Source organism: Bubalus bubalis, chromosome X (assembly GCF_019923935.1).
Source record: "Bubalus bubalis isolate 160015118507 breed Murrah chromosome X, NDDB_SH_1, whole genome shotgun sequence".
Taxonomy (NCBI): Eukaryota; Metazoa; Chordata; class Mammalia; order Artiodactyla; family Bovidae; genus Bubalus; species Bubalus bubalis.
Window position 1 is genome coordinate 60,854,246 of NC_059181.1, and position 25,511 is coordinate 60,879,756.

General features: G+C 50.4%; 1 protein-coding gene across 3 annotated transcripts in view; it reads left to right on the forward strand.

Annotated features, from left to right (window-relative positions):
- The window catches only part of STARD8 (StAR related lipid transfer domain containing 8), an 84,085-nt gene that overhangs the window by 46,380 nt on the left and 12,194 nt on the right, over positions 1 to 25,511 (forward strand). Inside the window, exons 1-4 of one of the 3 annotated variants that reach the window (XM_006056626.4) lie at positions 2,131 to 2,332; positions 21,322 to 21,393; positions 23,475 to 23,556; positions 24,542 to 24,605. In XM_006056626.4, the coding sequence (XP_006056688.1) occupies positions 24,549 to 24,605 (57 nt within the window). In that variant the 5' untranslated portion in view covers positions 2,131 to 2,332; positions 21,322 to 21,393; positions 23,475 to 23,556; positions 24,542 to 24,548. Of the gene's footprint in view, positions 1 to 2,129; positions 2,333 to 21,321; positions 21,394 to 23,474; positions 23,557 to 24,541; positions 24,606 to 25,511 lie in introns of those variants that run through there. The other 2 variants (XM_006056624.4, XM_006056625.4) reach the window with 2 other exon arrangements.

Below are 25,511 nucleotides of genomic sequence, written 5' to 3' on the forward strand. Positions count from 1 at the left end.
AATGAATATTCAGGACTGATTTCCTTGAGGATGGACTGGTTGGATCTTCTTGCTGTCCAAGGGACTCTCCAGGGTCTTCTCCAACACCACAGTTCAAAAGCATCAATTCTTTGTTGTTCAGTTTTCTTTATAGTCCAACTCTCACATCCACACATGACTACTGGGAAAACCATAGCTCTGACTAGATGGACCTTTGTTGGCAAAGTAATGTCTCTGCTTTTTAATAAGCTGTCTAGGTTAGTCATAACTTTTCTTCCAAGGAGCAAGCATCTTTTAATTTCATGGCTGCAGTCACCATCTGCAGTGATTTTGGAGGCCAAAAAATAAAGTCTGTCATTGTTTCCACTGTTTCCCCATCTATTTGCCATGAAGTGATGGGACCAGATGCCATGATCTTAGTTTTCTGAATGTTGAGTTTTAAGCCAACTTTTTCACCTTCCTCTTTCACTTTCATCATTAGGGAACCTATAGGACCACTGCAGGACCCACATTCTTATATCCCTCTAGCCTTTTCCAGAAACATGGTAAGTTTGGCTCCAACTCAGAGCCTTAGGGATGCTTACAAATATAGCAACCCAGTGTCAGGAAGAAGGTCATCTCCCTTCCCACCCATGATAAAGATTTCTGACTCTGGGTTAGATTTTGTTTCCAGGAGTTAGTTCTGGGATTCAGGCTTCATCCACACCCAAGACCCAAGAGGACATTGCTCATCTTGAACAAAGTGCCAGCTGTGTGCAGTCTTGTCATTGAGAGGAACAGACATGTACACACCTTGCTTCACCATTTCTCCCCTCATTCTCATCAAGGCTGGCAGGGAAGGAAGGTGGAAGAATTCCAATTTGGCCTAGCGTACTGAAGGCCAGGCAAAAGGGGGGCACCTGGGGCTAGGTCTAGCTCTGCCATTGCCTCAGACGACTTTAAGAAAGTTGCAGTGTTAAAAAACATTAATTTTTGCTCTCCTCTGTGTTGTGTACTCTGGGCAACAAGTTGGATGCAGTCCTTGCTTTCTATGAACTTCAGCTTCATTTCTCCCATTTGTTAGGTATGAAATCTCCCATCTATTAGGAGAAAATGACTAGTGTGCAGGTATTATTCCTGCCATGGATTTGCTGGGAAAACTTGAGTGAGTCATTTCTTCTTAGTTTCTATTTTGTAAATGTGGAGGATAGTGATTGAATGGCATGGGGTCTTGGGTACTCCCATCCCTGACTAATAGGAGTCCCTGATTCAACAATGAAATGAAAGTGTGAAATTGTATTGGACCCTTGTGAGGAAAGGCAAGAGAGAAATCAAAACTTTACACTCTGTTTCTTACTGAATTTAAACAGGCTTTCTGATGGTACTTGTCACAACTCTTAGGAGCCTTCTCATTTCATGATTAATGCATCTTCCCAACCCAGGGATCAAACCCAGGTCTCCCTCATTCTGGGAGGATTCTTTACCGGCTGAGCCACAAGGGAAGCCCAAGAATACTGGAGTGGGTAGCTTATTCCTTCTCCAGCAGATCTTCCCGACCCAGGAATCGAACAGGGGTCTCCTGCATTGCAGGCAGATTCTTCACCAACTGAGCTATGAGGGATTTTTAACATGATTAATGCAGATACCCCAAATTTTCCCTACATTTCTCTGCACAGAGTTTGGACACGGGGCAGAGAGCTGGGAATCGTGGGGGAGTTGCAGAATGCTGAGGCCTGAACAAGATGGGAATGGCAACTTCCTTCTCAAATACCTAATGTTCTTTTAGTTGACCCAACTAATCAGGGATCTCACTAAAGTTGTGTCTTCCGAACTCCTCGTAAATTATCCTCAGCAAGCAACTGAACCTTCCCGAGTGCATGGTCTAAGTATTTAAATCCCCCACACGAGTGCCAGACACAGAGCTCAATAGATATTAGTCTGCGCGCCAGTCACCCCGCTTGTTCACCCTTAGTTGCTGGCCCTGAGTTTGTACCTTCCCCCAATGCCCCCCCCCCGCCCTCCCCAGCGGTGTGACCGGAGGTAGAGGCAGAGGCCCAGGGATTGGAAGAACTTGAAGGCAGAGCCCCACCCACCACAATTTGGGCCGCTTTCTGGGGAGTTCGGTGGGCCGGACTGCGCCCTCATTGGTTGAAGGTCCCATAGGTGGGCGGGGCGTCCCCGCCGCCGGACTCGCCGCTGCTCCGTCCCCACCTGCGCCGAGAGTGGCTCCGGGTTGACACCAGCTAAGGGGCCGCAGCAGCTGCTCCTCTGGCTGGCACCGTTACCCGCGCCCGACCCCAGGCTCCGCGCGTACCTCCCGCCCGCTGGTAGCTGCGTCGGGACTCGAACCCAAAGCGACGGACGCGGCCTTCAGGTGGGAGTTAGGGCGACGGCCGGAGGAGGTCGGGGCCGGCGAGGTGCCCGGGCTCCCTCGCCTCGCTTCTCCAGCGCGCTCCAGCCCCGCTCTTAGGGTTTCGGCTGCGCGGCGTCTGCAGGAGGCGCAAGGGGAGCGAGCCGAACCACTTGCGTCCCCGGGATTTGAGGCCCGAGTCGCCAAAATTGGGGGACTCCCGGAGCCGCCGTCCGCGATTCTCCCGAGAAAGCCCCGCGAGTCGGGTGGTTGAAGGCAGCTGTCCGCGCATTACCCCCGGGCCTGATTGGAGCCCAGAGCCGCGGCTCTGGGGCTTCGGAGGCGGGCTGAAACTGAGCGGGGTGGCGGGGCTTGGGCTCTGTGGTCGAGTCACACCACTTTTCCTCTCCTATTCTCCTTCCTCTTCTGTTGAGCGCATTTCCAGGAAGCCCCTTATTGGGCGGCCTGGGCTTTCCCCTCAGGCCACTGCCTTCCCTTCTGAGAAACGCCCGGACTTTCCTGATATTAAGACAGCGGCGGGGATCAAGCGAAATTCTTTGGATAAGTCGCGTCTTTCAGGCCTCCGTTACCCCATGAAGTCCAAGATGGTTTTAGATTAGAGAACCTGTGAGCCATTTAGTGGAAGCTTTGGGGATTTCCCCATTTAGATAGTATGAGGTTCTCTCCTCCATTTCTGTTCTCCCAAGACTTTTTAAAGTACTGATTTACAACTCAGAAAACCAAAGTTCAGCCACTAATTCATGTGACCTTAGGCGAGTCATGCTACTTCTGTGGGCCAGTGTTTTCAACTGCACCTTGGTTAGTGGGCTGGATTTCAGTATATAAGGGGCCAGTCTCTTCCACCCTGACATCTGGTGATTTGCTGCATGGGTCCAGGCTCTTAAGCTGGCAGTAAAGTGTTGTTTCTGAGATGCTTGGGGTGACAGGAGCTATGCAGATGGAGAGCATTGTCGTGATTATGCAGCTAAGCCAGCTGGAAAACTAGTGGTACTGGGAAAGGCAACCAAGACAGCAGCCAGACTGAAGGTGGAGAGTAGTAGGCCAACCCTGAGCCCTGGGCCCCAGAGGTTGGGCTGGAGGGCCCTGGCTTGTCTCCATCTCACTCAGAGCACCGATGTTGGGGGGCCCTGCAGGAGACAGTGATGAATCATACTAAGGGCTATTTTCAAACCCTGACTCCTACTGTGGATTTGTTCCTGCCCCCACTCTAGGGGTTGATGTCCCCACCCATCGTCTGTCTTACTGCTCTGTGAATTTTCCCTTCACTTTCATCTTCCTGGAATAAAAGATAATTCTTGTCTGGGGATGAGAGGAGGCAGCACAAGAGTGTAGAGAAGTAGAGGAGATGGCATCTGCAGGTGCTTTCTGAGTGGTTGATGGAGTAACCCAGAAGAGTGTGATGGGAATGATGATTTTTGGGGAGTGGGGGGCTCTCACCCGAAGGCTACAGCTACCATATTGCTAGACATTCTGGGCTGGTCCTCATTTTCAGGATTTGACCTTTGTCCAACTATGTTCTGGATTTGAAATTTGGAATTTCTGTGCCTTAAAAGCCAGCAAGTCCCAAAAGGAGGAGAGGGAGTCTATAATGGGGATGCTGTGGCAGATGTCAAGGTTCAGCAGGTGACAGGTTTAACAAAGGCAGGGTGTGCCCCTACCTTCTTGGGGAAGGTGAGCCATGGGGTCTCTCACTAGAAGAAGGAGTTGCCTCTGGCTTGAATAGATTAAAGATAACTTTTTTCTTGGGCTCCCAGTTTGGGTAAGATCCAGAGTCATGGCCTTTGGGAGGCTGTTATCAGATAAAGTAAAGAGGGGATGTGAAAGATGCAAGGACTTTAGGATGGAATGTGTCAACTCCTCCACCCTGCAACTGTTAACAGAGGAGTTGAGCACAGGGCTGGGCACATAGTTGTTGGTGTCAAGTGTTTATTGCAGCTTTATTCATCTGTGACTTGGGGCCTTGGTTTATGTGTGTGTATTAAGGGGGAACAGGTCCTAGTAAATTTGAGTCACTGGACAGGAGGCCCCAGTCTGGGTCCTTGTCACCAATCTGAAGTGCTGTGTGTGTTGAGCCTCCTCCTGCCCAGCCTTCCTCTTTGGAGCTTGCATGCCCCACTGTTGCTGTCCCTGTTTACCCCGACCTTGCTGGAGCTGCAGAACTGAAGGTAAAGTTCCTCAGGAGTCTAGCGTGGTGTCAGGCAAAGAACAGGGGACTGGGAGCAGGACACATGGAGGTTCTAATTCAGGTTCTGCTGTTCCATTCAATCTCTTCTCTTGGTTTCTCCCTGCTTTTTCCACTTCAGTAGATTAAATGAGAAGGTCCATGGCTAAGTGCTTGGTAAACTACCAAGTGCTGTATAAATTATTAGTCATTAAGTTCTTGGTACTAGTTCTTGTGAAGGACACAAAGTGTAATCCCCACCTTCCGGAAAGCTGCCATCTAGTAGATGGGAGTTAGTGGCATGGGTACATGACACACCAAGTCTTTACCTTGGTGAGGGCTTTAAAAAATTATTATGAAGAATTTCAAACATACATAAAAGTAGAGATGATCGATGGAGTAAAGTCCCATTAGCCACACATGGCCAATCCTTCCCTATTTATACTTCACTCTCTTGTTATTTTGACATGAATCCCAGACACCTTATCAATTTGTCTATAAATAGTCATATTACATATATATGTATGAATGCTGCTACTGCTGCTGCTGCTAAGTCGCTTCAGTCGTGTCCGACTCTGTGCGACCCCATAGACGGCAGCCCACCAGGCTCCCCCGTCCCTCGGATTCTCCAGGCAAGAACACTGGAGTGGGTTGCCATTTCCTTCTCCAATGCATGAAAGTGAAAAGTGAAAGGGAAGTCGCTCAGTCATGTCTGACTCTTAGCGACCCCATGGACTGCAGCCCACCAGGCTCCTCCGTCCATGGGATTTTCCAGGCAAGAGTACTGGAGTGGGGTGCCATTGCCTTCTCCGGTATGAATGATAGAGACTCAAATGATAGAAACTGCACCACTATCTCACCTGAAAACAGTTCCTTAATATCATCAAATACTCTAGCAGTTCATATTTCCCATTGTTGAGGATGTTTTGCCCTGGGAAGACTGACCTGGGCAACAGTGAGTTTTGACCGATGGGAAGGTGACTGACAGAGGCAGTGACATTTGAGCTGAACCCTGAAAGAGAGGCCTAGGAATGGTCTGAGTTGGAGGGATTATGGAGCCCTAGCCCCCTTGTTTTAAAGTGCCTGCCGCTGTCTCTGAGGTTTCAGCTCTGGGGCTTGGGCTCCCAAGGTTGACTTGTGGAGGCATCTTGTGGAAAGTATGTGCATGCCTTAGTTCTGTAGGGGTAAATGAGAGTTCTGACTTTCTTTCTGGCCTCCCCAGTTCCAGGGCCACCCGGGAGCTTGAGGTCGCAGGCCTGGGAGAATTCCTGGGAGGCTTCTCACCTCCTGGCCTTCCCCTGCCCCTGGCCCCCAAGGCCAGTTCCAGTTCAGAGCAAAACAGGATGCATTCAGGATGAGCGTCTTTCCCAGCTTGTCATCTAATCACCATGACCCAGCTTGGAGCTTCCTCTCTCATTCATGATAAAAACCCTCACTGTCTCGCTTTTCCCTCCCACCCCAGTAAGGGTGTGCTGACTTCCTCCATATCCGGGCCAGCCCTCCTCCACCCCCTTGTGTAGCTGAGGGAGAGTTTCCCTCATCCAGGCCTTGCTACCCCAGAGCCTCCTGCTCTTGGGCTGTCCTTGGGAAAGGAGTGGCTCCTTTTGAACAAACCCAGGGTCCTGCCACTGCGTGGTTAATGATTGAGCCACATAATAACCACCTTGGAAAGTCACCTCTAGGGATGGCCATTAACTAACTCTTTGTCCACCCCAGGCCTTAAAGGGACCCCATTTTAAGCCCTTACCGTCCCCCAAGGGGACATTAATGAACATTCAGGCATGAGAACTTCTGGGGCCAATTAAGCTTCTGCCCCTGTGTTTTCACTTGGGGAAACAGTAGTCATTCACGTTGCTTGAAGGATACATACGCATCTTGGGTGGTATTATAGAGACAGGCAGGGAGTTGAATTAATAGGAATTCAGATGGACAATGGGGTAAGGTTTTTGTTTGTTTGTTTGTTTTAGGCGTCAGAGTCATAGGGGGTGGGGGTGTTTCAAGGAGCAGTTGAATCCCTGATCTCAATTTGAAAGTCTAAAAGAGTAAGAAATGCCCACTCAAAGGGTTCGCCATTACTGGGGGTGGGGTGGGGCTGTGTGTGTCTGTTTTCAGTCCAGTTGTGGGTCCCTTCACACCAGACTGGGACATAAGACCTGAGGCCTCCATAGTGGAGGAGGAGGCATTCCTCAGAGAGCCTGTATCTTGACAAGCAGTGGGAATTGGGAAGGATCAAGTTAGGACACACGTCCAATATAGATAGCTCTAGACCAGGGGTTCCCAACCTTTAGGCCACAGATCGGGAGCAGTCTGTGGTCTATTAGTAACCGAGCCACACAGCAGGAGGTGAGTGGTGGGTGAGTGAGCAAAGCTTCATCTGTCTTTACAGCTGCTCCCCATCACTCTCCCATCACCCCCAGATGGGCCTGTCTAGTTGCAGGAAAACAGTCTCAGGGCTCTCACTGATTCTGTGTTATTGTGAGTCATATAATTATTTCATTATATATCACAATGTAATAATAATGGCAATAAAGTGCACAATAAATGTAATGCACGTGAATCGTCCTGAAACCAACCCCACCCCCCCCACCCCCATCCATGGAAAAATTGTCTTCCACATAACCCGTCCCTGGTGCCAAAAAAGTTGGGGACCACTGCTCTAGACCACAAGTTTTCTGCAGTTTCAGTGAGACAAGAAGGAACCAACATTTAGTGAACCCCATGGGCCTGCGATAGGGTCAGGAAACCTGGCTTCTGGTTGTGCCTCTCTCTAGCTACCTCTCCATGAGTGACTTCAGAAAAGACAATTTGCTTTCCGTGGGCCTAGCTTGGGTAGATGACATAGACTTGGTGGTCTCCCAGGCTTCCTTGACTCTGCATTCCCAGTCAAGAACATTTTCTTATCCACAAGGCAAAGGTGAACTGGTTTCAAATTGTACCATGCCTAGTCACTAAATACTCTCAGCTGGCTGGTCAGTTAGGGTTGGCAGGGCCTTGAACTACCACAGCTTGGGTTTTCCTTGAGCGTGGACTTTTGTGCAGTTTGCTCTCTTGCCCCTCCTCATGCTTGCGTCTGCCCCAGGTGGCCACCCTCGACCCATTCAGCCGCAAGTTAATGAGTGACCTGCTCCCTCCCTGTGTAGTACCAGCCTGCAGTGTTCCTGAGATCCCAGGTCTCTGTGGGAACCGGCCAAGGGCCTAACCAGTTCTGGTCACCTTTATGCTTCTCCCGCAATACACTAGAGGTAGGAAGCAGACAGAGCTCAGGAAAGAAAGGCCTTTAGAGGGCACTGGGTCTAACTCTCCTTCAGTAGCTCGGGTTTTCCGCTCCAAGTATTCGAGCAGTTCCTGTCACCCATTTTCAATAAGCGGGAGCACAGTGTTTCAAGGCAGTTGCTTACATCCATGGAATCTCCAAAGTTTTTTTTTTTTTTTCCCAATGTTGAGCTGATCTCTGTCTCCCTTTGGCTTTTACCCCTGGGTCCCAGCTCTGCCCCCTGGGACCACCTAGACCCTATCTGTTCTCTCTGATCTGTGGATGTCTAAGGATAGAACCCGAGTCCCTCTGTGTTTTCCCCAGGCCAAACAGCCTCAGGTCCTCCAAATGTTCCTCAGGGGACCTGGAACCAGTACTTCCCAGCCTCATTACTGGCCTTTGCACATTCTACCATTTGTGGCTCTGGGGAGCCCCTCACTCACCTCCATTTATTTGTACCCTCAACTTTTCCAGACTTCTCCATTACTTTTTCATGGTGACTCCAGCAGGTTGATTCTGAACCCCAGGAGTCCTGGGTCCAAACACCTCATACAGTTCTCTCTGATTTGTTTGTCATTCTGGTCCAGCTAACTCCCATGACTGTGGTGCCCTGGGAGGGTAGGGCCTTCTTCTTGGTGTCCCCACATCTGAGGGCAAGCCTGAGGAGAGGAGGTGCTCACTGGGATGGGCTGACTGCATTGTACTGTGTGGGGGCTGACCGTATAGCCTGCTTTTCTGCCACTTGCTTTTGTCTCTTGAGCTGGTGGGGGGGTGTAGGAAAGGGATATTTTAAGGAGCATCAAAGCTGGAAATGAGTCTGAGCCATGCCCACAGTGGGGCCTAGAAGTGTGAATCAGATGGGGAGAAACACCAGCTCAGCCATGCCTCTAGCAGTCGATGATGATGACAGTGACGAGTCCTACCATTTCTTTAAAGTTTCCAAGGGACTTTCAGTTCCATGATCCCATTCTGTTCACAGAGCAACCCAGTCAGATAGACCATGTGATCCCTGCAGCAGGTTCCTGGCTGATCCCCACCTGAGGCCCAGAGAGAGGAAGCGCTCAGTCTCCAGGGAGGAAGGATTTGGAACCCATGTCTTCTGACCCTCAGCCTTCCCCGTTTCCCCCAAACCACACCCGGCAGCCAAGGCTGCTGGGGCTGACTTGGCAGCTTCCCCACTGCAGAGGAACCTCTGCCCAGGCTGTAGTTCTGTTCCCATGGTAGAGGGAGGGACCTCTAGGGGAGGTGCCTGAGGATTTCCTGTCCTTTATCTGGGCTGGCCAAAGGCAGGTCTGTCTGAGGTGCGAGAGAGGCACTTGCAGCCAACTTTTCTGCTCCAGGCTGAAGTCAAGTCAGGCAGGCAGGGGCAACGAGCTTGGGAAGCACGTTGCCCCAAACATCTGGTCTGAGCAGCCCCCACCCGAGTAGTGTCTTCTAAATGGGACAAACAGAGAGGGTCATGTGGGAAAGGGGCCAGAGTGGAGTCAAAGCAAAACACCCCTTGAAGTGTACACATGATGCCCGGGGCAGGAGAGGGTCACTGTGAGGAGTGGGGACTCTGGTATAATGCAGCACTGGGTGACTTTAGGCAAATTCTGTAACCTCTGTGAGCTTCCAACCTCTGTCAGCTGTGAGATGAAGGTATGTACTTACCTCAGGGGTTGCCGAATATGAAATCCAATAGTATAAATAGCACTCTCACTGTTATTGTTGTTTAGTAGTACTTTCTTCTACCTTGTCACTGCTATTTCTCACTAACTTGGAGACATACTATACTCAAACCTGCCACCTCTCGGGCCTAAGTCTGGACTTTTCTGTCATTTCAGATTCTGCCTCCTCCTGAAAAGCTCTTCCTGACTGTGCCTGCCTCCAGGGCTCCCTTCCTCCGGGCTCCTTTAGTGACATTTATCACTCTGAAAGAGACTTAGTAACAATGGTAACACCAAGAACAATACTGAATTCTTCTCAATTCTTGACACATTTGAATTTACTTAGCTCCCATGACAATTCAGTAAGGTGGGTACTGCTATAATCACCCCCATGTTATGTATGAAGAAACTGAATCAGGGAGAGGTTAAAAGAACTTCCCCAAGGTCACGCGGCTCGAGGATGATGGAGCTGGGATCAGGACACAGGCAGTCTGAGTCCACCACCCACATCCTTAGCGACTGTGTCATGCTTTCCCCTTCCCTTTCCCAGATGCCTGCCTGGGAGGCAAGAGCTAAATCTCGAGTCTCCTACCCCTGCCTGACTGCTCCCCACACCCACCAGCAATCACTGAGTCCTGTACATACAGTCCCCAGGTCCTTGCATGTTCCAGACCCCCCAGGGTTGACAGATGAAGAGGAGAGAAAACACTGAGGGCTGGGTATCCATGCTCTAAAGCAGAGCTGCACTGAGGTGGGAGAGGGTGTGCAGGAGGGAGTGGGGATTGTTCTGATGGCGGCAGGCCTGCCTGATTAGCACTTTCCTGCACTGAGGGTGGAGAGCAGGCTGCTAGGTGGCATTAGGAGGAGAGGCATTTTAGTGAGCTATCTTCACAACCAGATTGTATTATTTAGAAGGCGTGGGTGGTTAGGGGCACGTGGGTAGCTGGCTGGATTCACTTTTGTGAGCCCTCCAGCTGGCCTGGCACATGCTAAATTGGGTATGTATGTGAGGGGCTTTTGTCTAGATGCTCTAGTCCTCCCTCCAGTGTTCCCAGCTCAGGGCTCTCGGGTACTGCGAGCTTCCTTCCCTCAGGTTTTACCAGCTGCCAGCTCTATTACTTTCGAGCTCATTCTGTTTCTTGCCTCCAGATGAGCTCCAGGGGGTGCTTCAAGGACAGTCCATCTTAGCCTCTGCCTCCCTGAGAAGGAGGGCCTAGTACCAGCTCTGGCCAGGTACTCTAGGAGAGTTCAATGTTTGTTCAGTTTTCAGACCTTGGTGCCTACCATAGGGCCCAGTGCAGAGTAGGTGCTCAGGTAATATTGGTTGAATAAATACACAACCAAGGAGGAGTGGACTTGGAGGGGAGAGCCTGGGGATGCTGATGTGAGAACAGATCAACAGAAGGGCTGTGGGTATTTACTCAGTTTCCTGGTTTCATCTGTAGTCCAATAGAAGCCATTTGACCTTTCAGGGGAGCCTAGCATGCTGAAGTCCATGGGGTCACAAAGAATTGGACACGACTGAGCAACTGAACTGAACTGACGTTTCATAGCCTTAGTTTCCCCTTTTGTCCAGCAGGCCTGCCTTGGACAGGGCTGTTGTGGAGACCAAAGAGATACAGGATGATCAGGTGCTTCTCTACTACTGGGGACTTACTTCAGGTTAATGGTTCATACTGCAGAAAAACTGGTATATGTTTTTTTATGTCTGTGGCCTAGATGATTTCTCCTGTTTAATGAGGATTCTAATGTAGTGGCTCTGACTCTGGAGCCAGACTGCCTCAGTGTGGATCTTGGACCACCACTTCTTCACTGATGACCTTGGGAAATTACTCTGTAGCTGTGGGCCTCAGTTTTCTCATTGATCAAATAGAGATATTATCAGAGCACTAGCCTCACAGGGTTGTTATGAAGGCTCAATAACATAAATCATATAAAAAGTACCTAATCTAATGCCTGGGACAATAATGATGACTTGTTGCCCTTTGGCTGCTATGATTATTATCTCATTTTATATTTGCAAATACCTCATGTTGTCAGTACTATGATTGTAATGCTATTTGACAGATGAGGACACTGTGGCATAGAGAAATAAAGTCTTATCCAGTATGATCTATATAAAGTCCTTAGCTCAGGGTCTGGCACATAGTAAGTAAATATTAGTGTCTATCATGAATTATTCTTAATACACAACATAATTACATTCAGTATCATAAAAATTGTTATCAATAATGATCACAGCCAGAGCTGAGAAGTAGCAGAGCTAGGACTAAAAGTCAGGTCTTCAGATCGCTCGCTTGTTACTCTTCCCACTCACCGTACTGCAGAACCTGTATGCTCTGGAGTCCTAACACGGCCACCAAGGCCACTCTTTGGGGTTTTCCTTCCCTTCACCTCACCATGGCCTGAGCATTCCTATCATCACCCCTGTCCCTACCTTCTCCTTTGAGCTCCTTGTCCCAGCCCTCCCTTTGGCCGCTGCTGGGCTCCAAGGCAGGCTTGTGTCTGTTGGCTTCCAGAGGAGAGCAGACCTGGCCTGAGGAGGCTACTTCTCTCAGGCCTATTTCCTTTCTGTCAGAGACAATTTTCTCTGGCTCTCAGGGTGGGGCCAAGCTCCTTCAAGGCATTTCCTGCCCAGAAGTTTATATTTGGCCTCAGCAAGAGGAAAGGGAAGTTGGGTTTAGGAAGGGGGGTTGGGATGTAGAAGTGGTGGTACCGGGTCAAAACAGGTGAGCACCAACATTTTGCAGAACAGGAAAGGGAAGCAGAAGATGGTGGATGTCCCTTCTCTTAAGTAAGTTTGCGTGCTCACAGGAGCTTGGGATGGGAGAGCTAAGTGCTCCATGAGGCAGAATGCCTCCACCCTCATCCAGAGTTTATCTTCTATTCTCACACCTTTGGTCCTTGGTTCCTGAATGTATGGTTTCTGCCCTGGGGCAAGGTGGGCTGCCAGTCAGCCAGTCTGCTGAGTTGCAGATGCGTGCTCTGTGGAGAAGGCAATGGCACCCCACTCCAGTACTCTTGCCTGGAAAATCCCATGGGCAGAGGAGCCTGGTAGGCTGCAGTCCACAGGGTTGCTAGGAGTTGGACACGACTGAGCGACTTCATTTTCACTTTTCACTTTCATGCATTGGAGAAGGAAATGGCAACCCACTCCAGTGTTCTTGCCTGGAGAATCCCAGGGACAGGGGAGCCTGGTGGGCTGCCATCTATGGGGTCGCACAGAGTCGGACACGACTGAAGTGACTTAGCAGCAGCAGCAGCTCAGTTCTGTGTCCCCACTGTGGAGATGCCAGAGGAGGGGGTGAAGTCGAAGGTCTGCACGATGTTTAGTTGGGAAACAGGACTTCCTATCTAGGTGTTGCCAGAACATGCAGTAGCCTACACCACATAGCACTGGGGAGACTGAGATACAAAGGACCCAATTGCTAGAGCTCCAGTGGAATAGGGGACACAGTTACGTGCTGTCAAGAAGGTAATGGAAATATTCCAGGGGGGGGCACTTAATTTAACTGGGTGTTAGGGGGTTGGTGGGAGATCAGGGAATGAAGTCTTCATGGGATAGGGTGTCTGACCTTCATCGTGATAAATAATAGGAATTTGCAGCTTCAAGTCAGGCTGGGCCTTGAGTGTGGAGGTGGAAATCAGTTTGATGTCTGCCCCAGCTGTGGGCAATGGGGAGCCCATTAGGTTGCAGACTAGGAGAGTGGCCAGGTCAGAGCTGGGCTCTTTGGAGAAGAAGCTGGCAGGATGACCTGTTGAAAGGACAGCCTGGAGGCTGGGAACTTGCAGGGCAGAAATAATCCAGGCATGAGAACCTGGAGCACGATTGGGCATGGGAAATCGTGACTGTTGGATGGAAAAATGGATAGAAGTTGGTGGCTAAATACATGAGCAGAGAGAGGACAGACCAGCCTGACTAGAGGTTTAAGCCTTAATGTTTGGTGCCTTTGGAGGCCAGAAATCAGGAGAGCTGAATTGGAAGGGAAAGATGGGTTTGTTCTTGGTCCCTATTGAAGGTTCTTTCTTGAGTCTCCCAGAAGAGAGCATACAAGAGGAGGCTCCCCTCTCTACCAATCACACATGCTTCTGTTCTGGGTCTAGATTTTGGTGAGTGGCCATTGAAAGATAGGGAAACTGCCACTTAGATGGAGGTATTGGCTTGCCCAAGGTCATCTGACAGGTTCCTAGTGGAGCTAAGATCAGAATGTAGTTCTCCTGACTTTGGATCCAGTACTCTGTTCACCCATACCACAGTGGAGGGCAGTTCCATCTGCCCCATACCAGTTAGGCTGGTAACTCTTGCCTCCAGGCTGGGAACTGGAAGTGATGGAGTAGCACGTGGATTATTAAAACACCTGTCTTTCCTTGTCTCCCATGACCTTGTCAGAGCACCTGGGATGGGGTAGGGGACAGGATCCCCTGAGGGCAAGAAAGCTAATGGAGCCTCTGTGGCAGAGCAGGTGACAGCTTTGACCTTCACTTTCATAAGGAAGCCCTGTGCCAGGCAAAATGTCAGCTGTCTGCTTTGGCTCTGCTGCATCAAGTGCTTGCCTAGGAGACCACAGACCAGGCTGCCTCTGGACCCAAATTCTCAAGCAGCCCCAGCAGGCCAGAAGTCTGGCTTAGCCACAGGGCCCTCATGGCCCTCCTCCACTTACAGCTGCATACTGCAGCTTGGGCTACAGCTTTGTGTATGTGTGTGGAGAGAGAGCACAGTTGGAAGTTCCTTGTATCACTTCCATATTTATAAAAACTCCAAAAATAAGAACTGTCACCTCCCCTGGCTGACGCTGAAAGGGGTCCACAGTGTCCAGAGATAAGGGACCTACAGCGAACGTTGCATTCATTCTTCACCTCACTTCTCAGGGCATCCCCAAGGTGGGCTGGGGCTGCCTGGAGGTGCTTGAGGCCCCCAGGTAAGGTGGAAGGAAGCTGCTGTTCCTGGTATCTTACACTTCAGGTCTGGAGTCAAGCTTTCTTTTATTATGGGAGGTGTCCTGTGCATTATAGGATGTTTAGTAGCATCCCTGGCCTCTACTCAGTAGATACTAGCAGCATCCTTCCCCAGTTGTGATGACCAAAAATGTCTCCCAACATTGCCCAAGGTCTCCTGTGGTAGTGATGGGTAGGGGGTTAAATTGTCTCTGGTTGAGAATCCTTGTGGCCTCGTGGCCATGGCATGGACATGGAGTGTTAGAGAAGGAGGGCCACACCTGTGAACCTGCCACTGGCCAGCAAGTAGATTTTGTGGCTTCATTTTGTTGCCACCCAGTCCCGCAGTAGCTCTAGCTGAGACCAGGGCTCACATCCGAACAGGTGCAGCAGGGGGCCCGAGTTCTGCCCAGCCACCAGAGGCCAGTCAGTGTCTAGCACTATCAAGCTCGGCCACTTGACATCAGCAGTCCTTGCTGCGGCACCCCTCCTGCAACGGTTGGAATGTGGGATAAGAGCTATTTTGGTCTCAGTCTCCCTTTCCCCCTCCCCTGGAAGAACCTAGTTAGAGTTGTGATTCCAGCTAAGAGCAGGAGAGACAACCAGTACACCTGACCTCCCAGTAGACAGAGCATGGTAGACCCCGGCACATCCGCTGCAAGGTCAGGAGGGGAAGTCTTGACAGTCTCGGCATCCATGACAATTCTTAGTCTTGGCCCTTGTGAAGGCCCTTCTTCATCAGTCTCCCAGACAGAGAGGTGCATATCTGGGTGGTCACCCGTTGCAGCACCTTTGCCAGGGTCAGAACAAATCCCACAGACTCCTTTGTGCAAATTCAAATGAAGCACTGCCTTGGGGCTGAGTGGACACATTTCTCGTGGCCAAGGCCCCTTAGTGTAATCTTATGGGAGAGTGGAAGGAGCAGGTCACAAGCACTTGGGGTCAGCTGAGATCCGAGCCCTCTGCTGGAAGGCCAACACCTCCTCAAGTGAGGTCCCTCTCTAGGAGTAGGGGTAGGCACAAGAACTGGGAGCTTCCAAGAGATCAACCAAGAGAAATGACCTGAGAGGCTCTTTGTCAGAACTTGGCATTTCCCAGGTGCAACAGCAAGATGAGTGGTCAGTGGCCCCTCTGCCTACCTTGGTGACCAGCTTGGCCTCACAGAGTCCACCCTGGAAACTTGAGTTGTCACATAGATACCTGGGAACTTGGGTTGTCACATAGACATCAGCCTCCCAGGGCTTTCTTCACCCCTCTGAACATTGGTTCTTTCCCCTAGGCTCACTGGAGGTAGGAGACACCATGCTGAAACAAACCTTGTTTTGGAGATACCCATCCTGCGTTCACCCTGGAGAAGGAAATGGCAACCCACTCCAGTGTTCTTGCCTGGAGAATTTCATGGACAAAGGAACCTGGTGGGCTGCAGTCTATGTGGTCACAAAGAGTCTGACATGACTGACTGACCATCACTCATCCTGCATTGAGGGCCACGGGGGAGATGCCCTTCCAAATAGGCAGCTAAGTAAGAGAAACAAAACCAAGTTTGTTGAAAGCTGCCTCATGGAATAAGTCAGCTAACTGAATAAATTGCCTTCACAGACACCTGCAGATGTCTATCACATGCATTCACATCACTGTTCGTTGGCCCCAAAGAGAGCATGAGCCAGTGATGAGAACCGGCCTGAGTGTAGCCTCTGGATAGAATCTTTCTGAAGACCTATGCTGTGGCTTTTTTACCATGTTATGTCTGTTTTGGGCAGCGGTTCTCGATCCTGGATGTGCTTTCAAATCACCTGGAGAGCTCTCAAAAACAAAACAAAACTAATTATATCTCCAGAGAGTCTGATTTAATTGGTCATGATTTAATTGGGCCTCAGGCACTGGCATTTTCAAGTTCCCCAGATTATAATGTGTAGCCCAAATCGAGAGGGGACTGCTCTGGTAGTAACAAGAACACTTTGATCTGGGCCTCTGTGGCATCTACCCCTTTCTTGTCCTAGGCCCTGGATCTTGCCCAGTCCTGAGGCCTGAGCCGGATTTTGGGTTGGGAGGGAGCAGGCTGAACCAGGACTTGGGCAGCAGCTATCTCACAGCCCACAGGGTAACCAAAGGCATAAAGGGCTTGAGTTCCCCAACAGTAGTGTGAAGAGGGGTGACTGGCGAGTGAAGAGAGTGGCTGGATGAGACCTGAGCTCTGGCAGCTTAGTTGTTGATTGTCTTTTCTTCTCCTAGCTCACTTTCCCACTTCCTTATACCTAGGAACTGAACTTTAAAGACTCTGGATACAAAGTTCAAGTTGTCTTAATAAAAGCAGCCCTCTCTGATGATAACTTTCATACAGCCTCTCAAAATCAGACAGAACCCAGCCAGATGCACACAGTAACCTCAGAGGTAGGCAGTCAAGTTGTTAGTCCCCAAATTGTAGATTTGGAAACCAAAGCTTAGAGAGTAAGACAAGTTGCATATGATGATTTAGGCAGCAAGTGGGAGAGTCAGCTTGATTGGACAAAGCTTTTTCTCCAACTCAGGTATCATCTTTGGGTGTTATTGTATTTCCTCAGTGGGAAATAGTGCTGCCTTTTTCCTGAGTACATAAACTCTTCCCTTGTTCATGTAGAGTTTCTCTAAAACAGAAGCCCTGCTTTTCTCTTCATTGTATCCTCCTCTGTATAGAAAAATGTGCCGTGCTAAGAGGATCCCTGGGTGTGGCCTGTGGAAGTGTAGGTGTAGATACTGTCATTTGCCCCTGAGACAGTACACTGCTGCTCAGCTAGTGCTTCTTTGTCGTTCCCTCTGGGAGACTGAGGCATGATTGACTCTGGAGCATTCTAGTATGTCCTCTCCCCCAACCCTTGAGGGGATCGGCTGGGCCCCTCCCCAGGGAATCTCGGCTTAAATCTTAGTGGAATCCAGCTTGTGCCAGCTGGATGCTGTCCCTAACCTGTCCTGGCATATTACCCTAGTCTTGGCCAGCAAAATGGCCTGCAGAACATAGTAGTTAAAACTGTTGGAATTCGCACATCTGGACACAGGCAGGACCAGGGGCCACAGACATTCCTCCATCACTCGTCTCAGCCTGCCCAGTGTCACTCTTCCTGCCAGGCACATAAGGCAATCCTTGGTCTGGGCTCCCTGAGCCCCAGCCCCAGGGAGACTGACTACTGGGGATGGGTGGTCACTCCTGGCCCCAGCCTGGCCAGGCTAGGATTGGTGGGAAGGACAAAGCAAAGCACCTTAGCTCAGCCCTTAATCACTAAGACAAAAGCCCCTGACCACTCCATCTGGGAGGGAGCCTCAGGGCCTCTCAAGCCTCTGTGAGGTGGTCTATTGTCAGGAGCCAATGTCCCTGACATCCTGCCAGGTAATAAGCCATTACATTCTTTAGATTCCTGCCAGGAGGTGCTGCTGAGGATTCATTCAGACCCTGCTTCTAACTCCTTGGCTGTTTTGTCTTTTGGAATTATTGTGGCCTCTTTGATAATTCTGCCTCCTACTCTCACTTCCTTGAGCCATCTAGTTCCAATTCTGACAGAGGTATAGATGCAGTCATTATCCAGGCCCAGAAAAGAATACTAGTTGGGTCTTTTTATCCCATTTTCTCTTCTTCCTTAGGACCCTCCTGTCAGTGTTGGGTAGGAACTCTGCTGAATGCTCGGTACAATGTGCCAGTGCTTTTTATCCCTGGTATTTTATTTAATGTTCTCAGTAGCTATTAGATGTGGATTCTATTTTTGTCATTTTACAGAAAAGAATACTGAGTCATAGAGAGGTTAAACAACTTGCCCAAAGTTAGAGAATTAGCTAGTCAGACTGCTTAGTCAGAGAGCAAGTGACTGACCAGGATTTGAACTCAGACTTGTCACTCCACTAGATCAGAAGGGCAGAAAAAAGTTTGGGGACCTGGAGTTGGTTCCTTTGAATCTAAGCCTTTTGTTTATGTGGCATCTGAAGGCAGGTGCCATAATACAATGGAAAGAGCACAGGACATGGAATTAAAAGATGGTAGTAATTTTAGTTGTGACGCTTAATTCTGTGTGATTTGGTAAAGTCCCTTGGGCCATTTCCAGTATGTCTATACTGTAGCTTTTAAAAAATACTGATTTGGAGAGTCTTACCACAGATCAATTAAATCGGCCTCTGGGGGTGGGGCTCCCAGGGATTGGTAGTTTTACAAAGCTTCCTAGTCGATTCTAATGTGCATCCACAGGTGAAAATCCCTGAGCTAGCTGATTTGTGCCAGTGCTTCCCGAACTCTAATGTGCATGCAGATCACTCAAGGACTTACTTAAATGTAGATTCTGTTTCAGAAAGTCTGGGATTCTGCCTTTCTAACAAGTTCCAAGGTGAAGCCGATGCCGCTAGTCCAATGATCACACTTTGAATAGCAGGAAGCTAGAGGGCTCTAAGGGCTTCCCTGGTAGCTCAGCTGGTAAAGAATCTGCCTGCAATGCAGGAGACCCTGGTTCGATTCCTGGGTCAGGAAGATCTTCTGGAGAAGGGCTAGGCTACCCACTCCAGTATTCTTGGGCTTCCCAATTCTTGGGCTCCCAATGTGGGAGACCTGGGTTTGATCCCAGGGTTGGGAAGATCCCCAGGAGGATAGCAACCCACTCTAGTATTCTTGCCTGGAGAATCCCCATGTACAGAGGAGCCTGGCGGGCTACAGTCCATGGGATCGCAAAGAGTCGGATGAGACTGAACGACTAAGCACAGCACAGAGGGCTCTATGTATGAATAAAAAGCCTTGGCACCCACCTGAGTGAGCTGGTTCCCTTCCCACCAACCCTGGCCAGGGCTACTGCCAAGCATTAGGGGAGTGGGCAGCCTTCCCCTCTCCCACGGCCCCTTGTGACTCAGGTGAAATGTGCAGATGTGTAAGATCAGGACTTCATTTCTGCTGTCTTCCACCTCCTCCAGGCTCAGGAAGGGCATCCGGATGTGTCTCCCTCTGCTGCCTCCTCCTTGTTCTGCCTCTAGCCATGAGTGACCAGAGGCTACAGTGGTCTTGGAGTGTGTGTTCCTGACATGCAGACCTGATCCTGAAGGGTGGTCCCCCTGCCTGGGGTGGCCTTTTCCCGGGGGGCTGGTAGGAGCAAAAGACAGGGAAGTGGCTGTGGCAGCTGGCTCAGCTGTCCTACCAGCAAAACCATGTCCGTCAAATGCGGCCTGGGCTGGAGTGAAGTTCCTTAGGGCTGTTCTCACTATGTCCCCGGATCACCACTGACCTAGAGATCCAGATCCTTTTCTGGTCTAGCATAGCCCCCTGCCAGAGGGGCTGAGGTACTGCTAGCTGGGCTCTGTGGGAGCAAACACTTTCCAGTACCTCTCAGAGGTCCTCATGATTCCTCTGTCACAGGTTAGAAGGTTATAGTGACGTAAAACACAGATGCAGGTGTGGGTACAGACTGAGGTGGCTGAGGGGGAAGTGTATCCAGGTGCATGGTCCCACACTGATCTATGTGGATCACTGACATGAGCAAACTTGGCTACAGTTACTTGCGGAGACAGATACTGGGACGGCAGCAACCAATGCACACGCTCTCAGAAATGCAGAGTGTTCATTCCCACCCCTGCCCTGTTGGCCCAATAAGCCCTTAGGGGCTCCAGAGGCTTCAGAGCCTTTTCTTCTCTGCAACAACTCCTCATTAGTGACCCTTGGGCAGGCTATCTTTTTCCGACCAACTTCCACCTTCCCGCATTCTTCCTTCCCTTGTCTACCCACCTAGGATCTCTGAAATACATTTGTGTCCTTTACCTTATGATTCCTGGCTGCCAGAATCTCATCTTGGATTTCCCTGTGGGAGACCACTGGGGAGAGAGCTCTTCCTGTCTTGGAAAATCCCCACCAGTCTCCTTGGAGGCTCCTGGTTATAGTCTGTAAGGAAGTGGAAGAAATGTGGGGGCAGGAATCCATGGGCAGAGCAGCTCTGCAGAGGCAGCAGCCTCTCTCTGGCCCCAACATCAATGACAGCTCCCATGGGCCCAGCCCCACTGCTCCCTGGCACCATGGGTGGGGAATTGGGCAGTCCCAGGGTTCTGCTGCAGATATTCAGCCTGCCATGGCCAGGAGAGCCTCCACTGTGGCTTTAGTCCACCTGCAAGTCTCCACTGAGGCTAGCAGGGGTACCCCACCCTGTGCCAGGCACTCCCAGGGCAGAGTTGGGAGGCTAACCCAGCCATTGCCCTCCAAGACTCCCATAAGCCAGCACTGTCAGCTGGACAGTCAGCATTGGGTTGTGCCACAAAGAGGCCAAGCCATGGGGGAGGGCTGGAGCAGTCCGGGGAAGCCCCATGGGGATGGAGGCATCCTCGCCTGGACCTTGGTGATGGGGGAGAAGAGCTGCTTTGTTAGAAGGGGTCGGAACCTTGAGTGGGGATCACACTGAGCTTGGACTCTGGCCTCTGCACTACTGCCTTATGGTGTGAGACTTAGAGATGAGCCCTTCCTTTCTGAACCTGTTTGGATGTGTAAAATGAGCACATTAAAATCCGCACAGCTTATGGTGTCTGTTAAATGAGATTTGTTATCAGAATGCTGGGGAATACTAGGTATGATGATGGAAAACAGAATAACGCTGTTGAACATTTTGTATCCCTAGCTGGACCTGGGCTGTGGAAGGGGGTGCCTCCCCGGTGGTGGGGGAAGGAGTGGATGAAGACACAGTGGTGGTTTCTTCCCTTGGCAGTATTCCTTGACCCCAGATGTTCCTTAGAGTTGTTGCTGGTGGTGGTCCTGTTCTTGGGCAGAGAATACGGTGTGAGAGAGGTGTCCCACCACATCCAGGGAATAGGGTTTGGGGAGCAGAAAGGAAATCCTAGCTGTGACATGGAGGGAATGCGATAGCCCCTTTGTGCTTCTCTTGTCATTTCCAGATCACCAGAGCTATAGGTGCCTCCCTGCTGGAGGTTCAAGTGTGCATACCCAGGGTGGCTTGCCGCCAGCACCTGCTAACCTTCTTCCTCTGCCTATCTCTCTTCCTCTCATCTGTTTTAGAAGCTGAGGCCAAAAAAGCATGCAGGTGGCTCCGAGCAACAGGCTTCCCTAAGTATGCTCAGCTTTTTGAAGGTAAGGTCACTCAGTGGTTCCCCCTGCCCCACCCCAGAGTTGCCTTATCCCTCCATTTTTCAGTTGGAACATGGGGCCCGTAAGATTTTTTTTCTCCCACCACACAAAAAGCTGTTTATCCTGGCCTGCTCCCATTGTTACAACCTCTGTCCTGTCTTTTCTCCTGCCTGCTTATCAGCTCTCACAAGTTCTGGGGTCTCCCATATGTTAAAGCGCCTTGTCTCAGGCAGGGCCGCTGCGCTGCACAGCTCCCAGGGATAGTATTTATGTAGACGTAACATGGAGGGTGCACTCGGGCAGCCCTGCTTTCACCTCCCCTCCCAACGGCCTTATTTCTCTGCTTTCTGTCATTTTTCTGTTTTTCTCTAGAGTTGTTCATACTTGCTGTTTCCATTCTTCCCACATCCCCACTTGTACCTTGGCTTCATCCCCACCTCACTAACAAAACAGTCCTTGTCAAGTTCACCAGGGACCTACATGTGGTCAAATTCAGTGGTCACTTCTCAGACCTGACTTAATCTCTCAGTAGCATTCACTGCAGTTGGCCACTCCAGCTCCTGGACTGCCCTCTTCTCCCGGCTTTCTGGCAGCCACTCTCAGTCTTCTTCGCCAGCTCAGCTTCCTCTAACTGCTCTCATTGTTAGAGTGTCCCAGGGCTCTGTCCTAGCCCTTCTTCTCTCTGGACATTTATCTCTGAGGAGGTCCTTTTCTGAGCACCATGTATATTCTGATGACTCCCCAATGTCTCTCTGTCCAGACCTTAGGCCCAAACTCCAGATTCATCGCTTCAACTCTCAATTCAGTATCTTTGCTCAGCTGTCTGACAGCCGTCTCAGATGTTACCACCTGATGGCGCCTCCTCCACCTAAGCCCCGCATCCCGACATCATCCTCTGGTTCTCTTTTCCTTTGTGCCTGTATCTAACCCTTCAGCAAGACCCTGCTCCCTCCAGACTATATCTTGAATTGATCCACTTCATACCACCTTAACTGTCACATTAGTGTGATCTGCTCGCCCAGCCTAGTGCTACAGCCTCCTTTCTACACTCCGTCCGCTACTCTGATGTTCAGCAGCTAGAGTGACCCAGGGAGTGCAGGCCTGACCACAGTATACCCCACTCCACTCTGTCACTCACTCCTCCGTGGGCTTCATGGCACACCCAAAATGAAGTGAGCGGCAACGCTTTGTTCTAGCCGACAAAACTGCATCGCCCAGCTTCCACGTGCTTCTCTCCACTTTGCTCACTACTGTCTGGGCTTCTTTCTACCACTTGCTCACACCAGACTCTCGCCCTCCTTGGAGCCTTAGTTTTGGTCCTGCTGGAGACTTTCTCCCAGACTCTTGGCCCAGTTGACCCCTTCTTGCTCTTCAGGGCTCAGCCTTAGTAAGGCCTCTCTTTACCCTGTCACCCTGGCTCATGTCTTTGCTAGCATTTGTAACAGCATACTTTGTTTCTCTCACATACTGTTCACCATCTGTTGCCCCTGTGAGAGTGCAAACTCCATGAAAGCTTGGATCATTTTTGTCTCATTTGCTGTTGTGTCCCCAGTGCCTAGCAGAAAGTTGGTGCTCAATTAACATTAGTAAATGAGTTCATGGGCTTGTTTTAGCAGTAGGCAGAGAGGTGTGAGATTTTGCAGGTATTCTCTCCTCTTCCTCTGCTCCTTCCTCTCCCCCTTTCCCTTCTCAAACCCCAGGGAGCAGGTGCTCTTGCTCTGAGCAGAAGGGAAAGGGAGCTATTGTTTGACTGCACAGTGTCCTTGTTCTTTCCCTGGTACCCCTGGTTCACCTTGGGCCAGAGAGGAGGTTCCCCGTCTTGAGCAGCCTCCCGCATGGACCTGCCTCACTGACTGATGGGTCCTCTTGTCCAGCTCGACCTTCTGTCTTCTCCTTGATCTTCCCCTTATGGCCAACCGTGAGCTCCCTGGGTCCCTCCTTCACTGCAGCCTTTCTCCTCCTCCTCAGCTCTCGCCTGCCTGGCTCCCTGCTGCCTGCTCCCCCTTCTTCTCACTGCAGGGTCCCTGGCACTGAGTTTCTAACCTGCTGCCCTTGACTCATCTCTGCTTTTCTCTGCCATACAGAAGGTTTGTTTCCTGTGGATATTGGCTCTGTGAAGAAGGACCACAGTTTTTTGGACGAGGACTCTTTGGGGGCCCTGTGCAGGTAGGGGGGCTAAGGGCTAGGCCTGGGAGGTCATGGGCCTGGCTTGGGGCTTCCTCGTGGAAAAAAAGCCATCCTTGCCCCCCTGACAGAGTAACCTGCCTATTAACAAAGCTCATCTGCTGCTCTCATGCTCTTCACTCTTCACTCTGTCTCTGTGCCTGTGATATCCTCACTGCCCACCCCCAGGCACTAGAAAGCCAAGGTCTTTGGCCTTTTATTTCCCTTCAGTTAGAGCCTCCAAACATTCCTCTAATTTGTCCCCCTCTACTTTTTGAGGCCAAACCATGACTTCTTGGATCCATCCTTCTAACTGGCCTTCCTATCTTCCATCTCTGCATTCCCATCCTTGCTCTGATCCAACCCCACAAGAGCCACCAGAGTCAGCTTCCCAGTGAGTGCTCCTCTGCTTGAAATATGTTGCTGTCTGCAGAAAGAAGTCTAAAGCTTTTTTAGCATGATACCTGAGGCCTTTTGCAACATGGCTCTGACCAACCTTATCAGCCTCAGTCCTCCCCTCACACATGCACTGGTCTGTTTACTGACCATTTCCCTCTCTACCTTGTCACAGGCTTTGGTTGAAGACTGGGATAGGAGTCTCTGTCTCTCTGTCGATCCAAATCCCATTTCTGTTCTCCAGCAAGACTTCTCTCTGACTGCACCCCTCTGCCTTCAGGGAAGTTGCTCGTCTCACCCTCTGTGTGCCCTCTATGCCTTCTGTCTGCTCTGTTCTTGAATGTGTCCCATCTCTGTAGTGGTTGTTTTTATTTTTTGTCTCACATCTGTAAGTTCCTAGAAGACAAGAGCCCATAATCTCTACAGCATCATGTCTAGCACTGAAACCTTCATGAACACAGGGACTTGGGAGATGTTTTGATGTCTTGAGCACGTGAAGCAGTGGATGGCATCTTCCTAGTGTCCTAGGCTAGTCCCTGCAGGCTCGGTGGCTTGTGACCCTTGGGTGAACCCTGCTTTGTGTTACTTGCAGGAGGCTGATGACCTTGAACAGTTGTGCCTCGATGAAACTGGAGGTTCATTTTCAATGCAAGCAGGTGAGTTAGGGCAAGGATAGGGTCTGTGGTCTTGTGGCACCATGACGAACCCAGGACAAACACAAACAACTTATGAAACTAGTCCAGTGTCCTAGGAGGCTGGGCTGTCCAGGGTGGTGCCTTGCTCCAGCCTGGAAGTAGGATGTACGTTTATGAGGCTGCTGGGTTTCGGCTAGCCTGGTCTCAAAGTTGGGGTATGAGAAAAAGTACCCTGACTCATAGCATCACTCAGCCTTATCAGCCCACCACTCCCTCCTGGATTTTCTAATAACTTGACCTAGTGATGGACACCCCTCAGGGAAGTCCATCTGCCTACATGCCTTCTCTGTGATGGCAAAAATTCCTTCACTGGGGGCAGAGACAGAATAATGTGATGGAAAATCATGGCCTATATGATCTTAGAAGATCTTAGAAGTCAGGATGTCCAATCTCACTTCACGAAGTCTTACACTAAGCCTCATTTTCTCCAGCTCTACAATGAATTGAGGGCAGCATTAATACCCTCCAAAAACCTTTCTGACTCTGCTAGTCAGGGATTGCAGGAACTAAGATGGCTCTGGGTCTGCATGTAGCCCTGGAAGGTGGGGAAATGAACCTACCCTTCCCTGGGGTCAGGCTTTATGGGTTTTTCTCTGGAGCTTTTTCCACCAGAGGCCTGCCGTCAACAAGTCGCCAGGGAAACAGGAGACCTTGGGCTCCTAGCCCCAGCTCTGCACTGACTTTTCAGTGACTTTGGACAAAGTTCTTCCCCTCTCTGGTCCTCAGCGTCCCCACTTTGCAAAGTAGAAAACTAGAAAATGTAAAATATCCTTTCTAGCTCTGGCATTCTGGGATTCTTATCTAAGACTATAGCCTCAAGACTCGCTGGGAGGCTGCTGAGGACAGGATGTCAGGGATGCTTGGCTT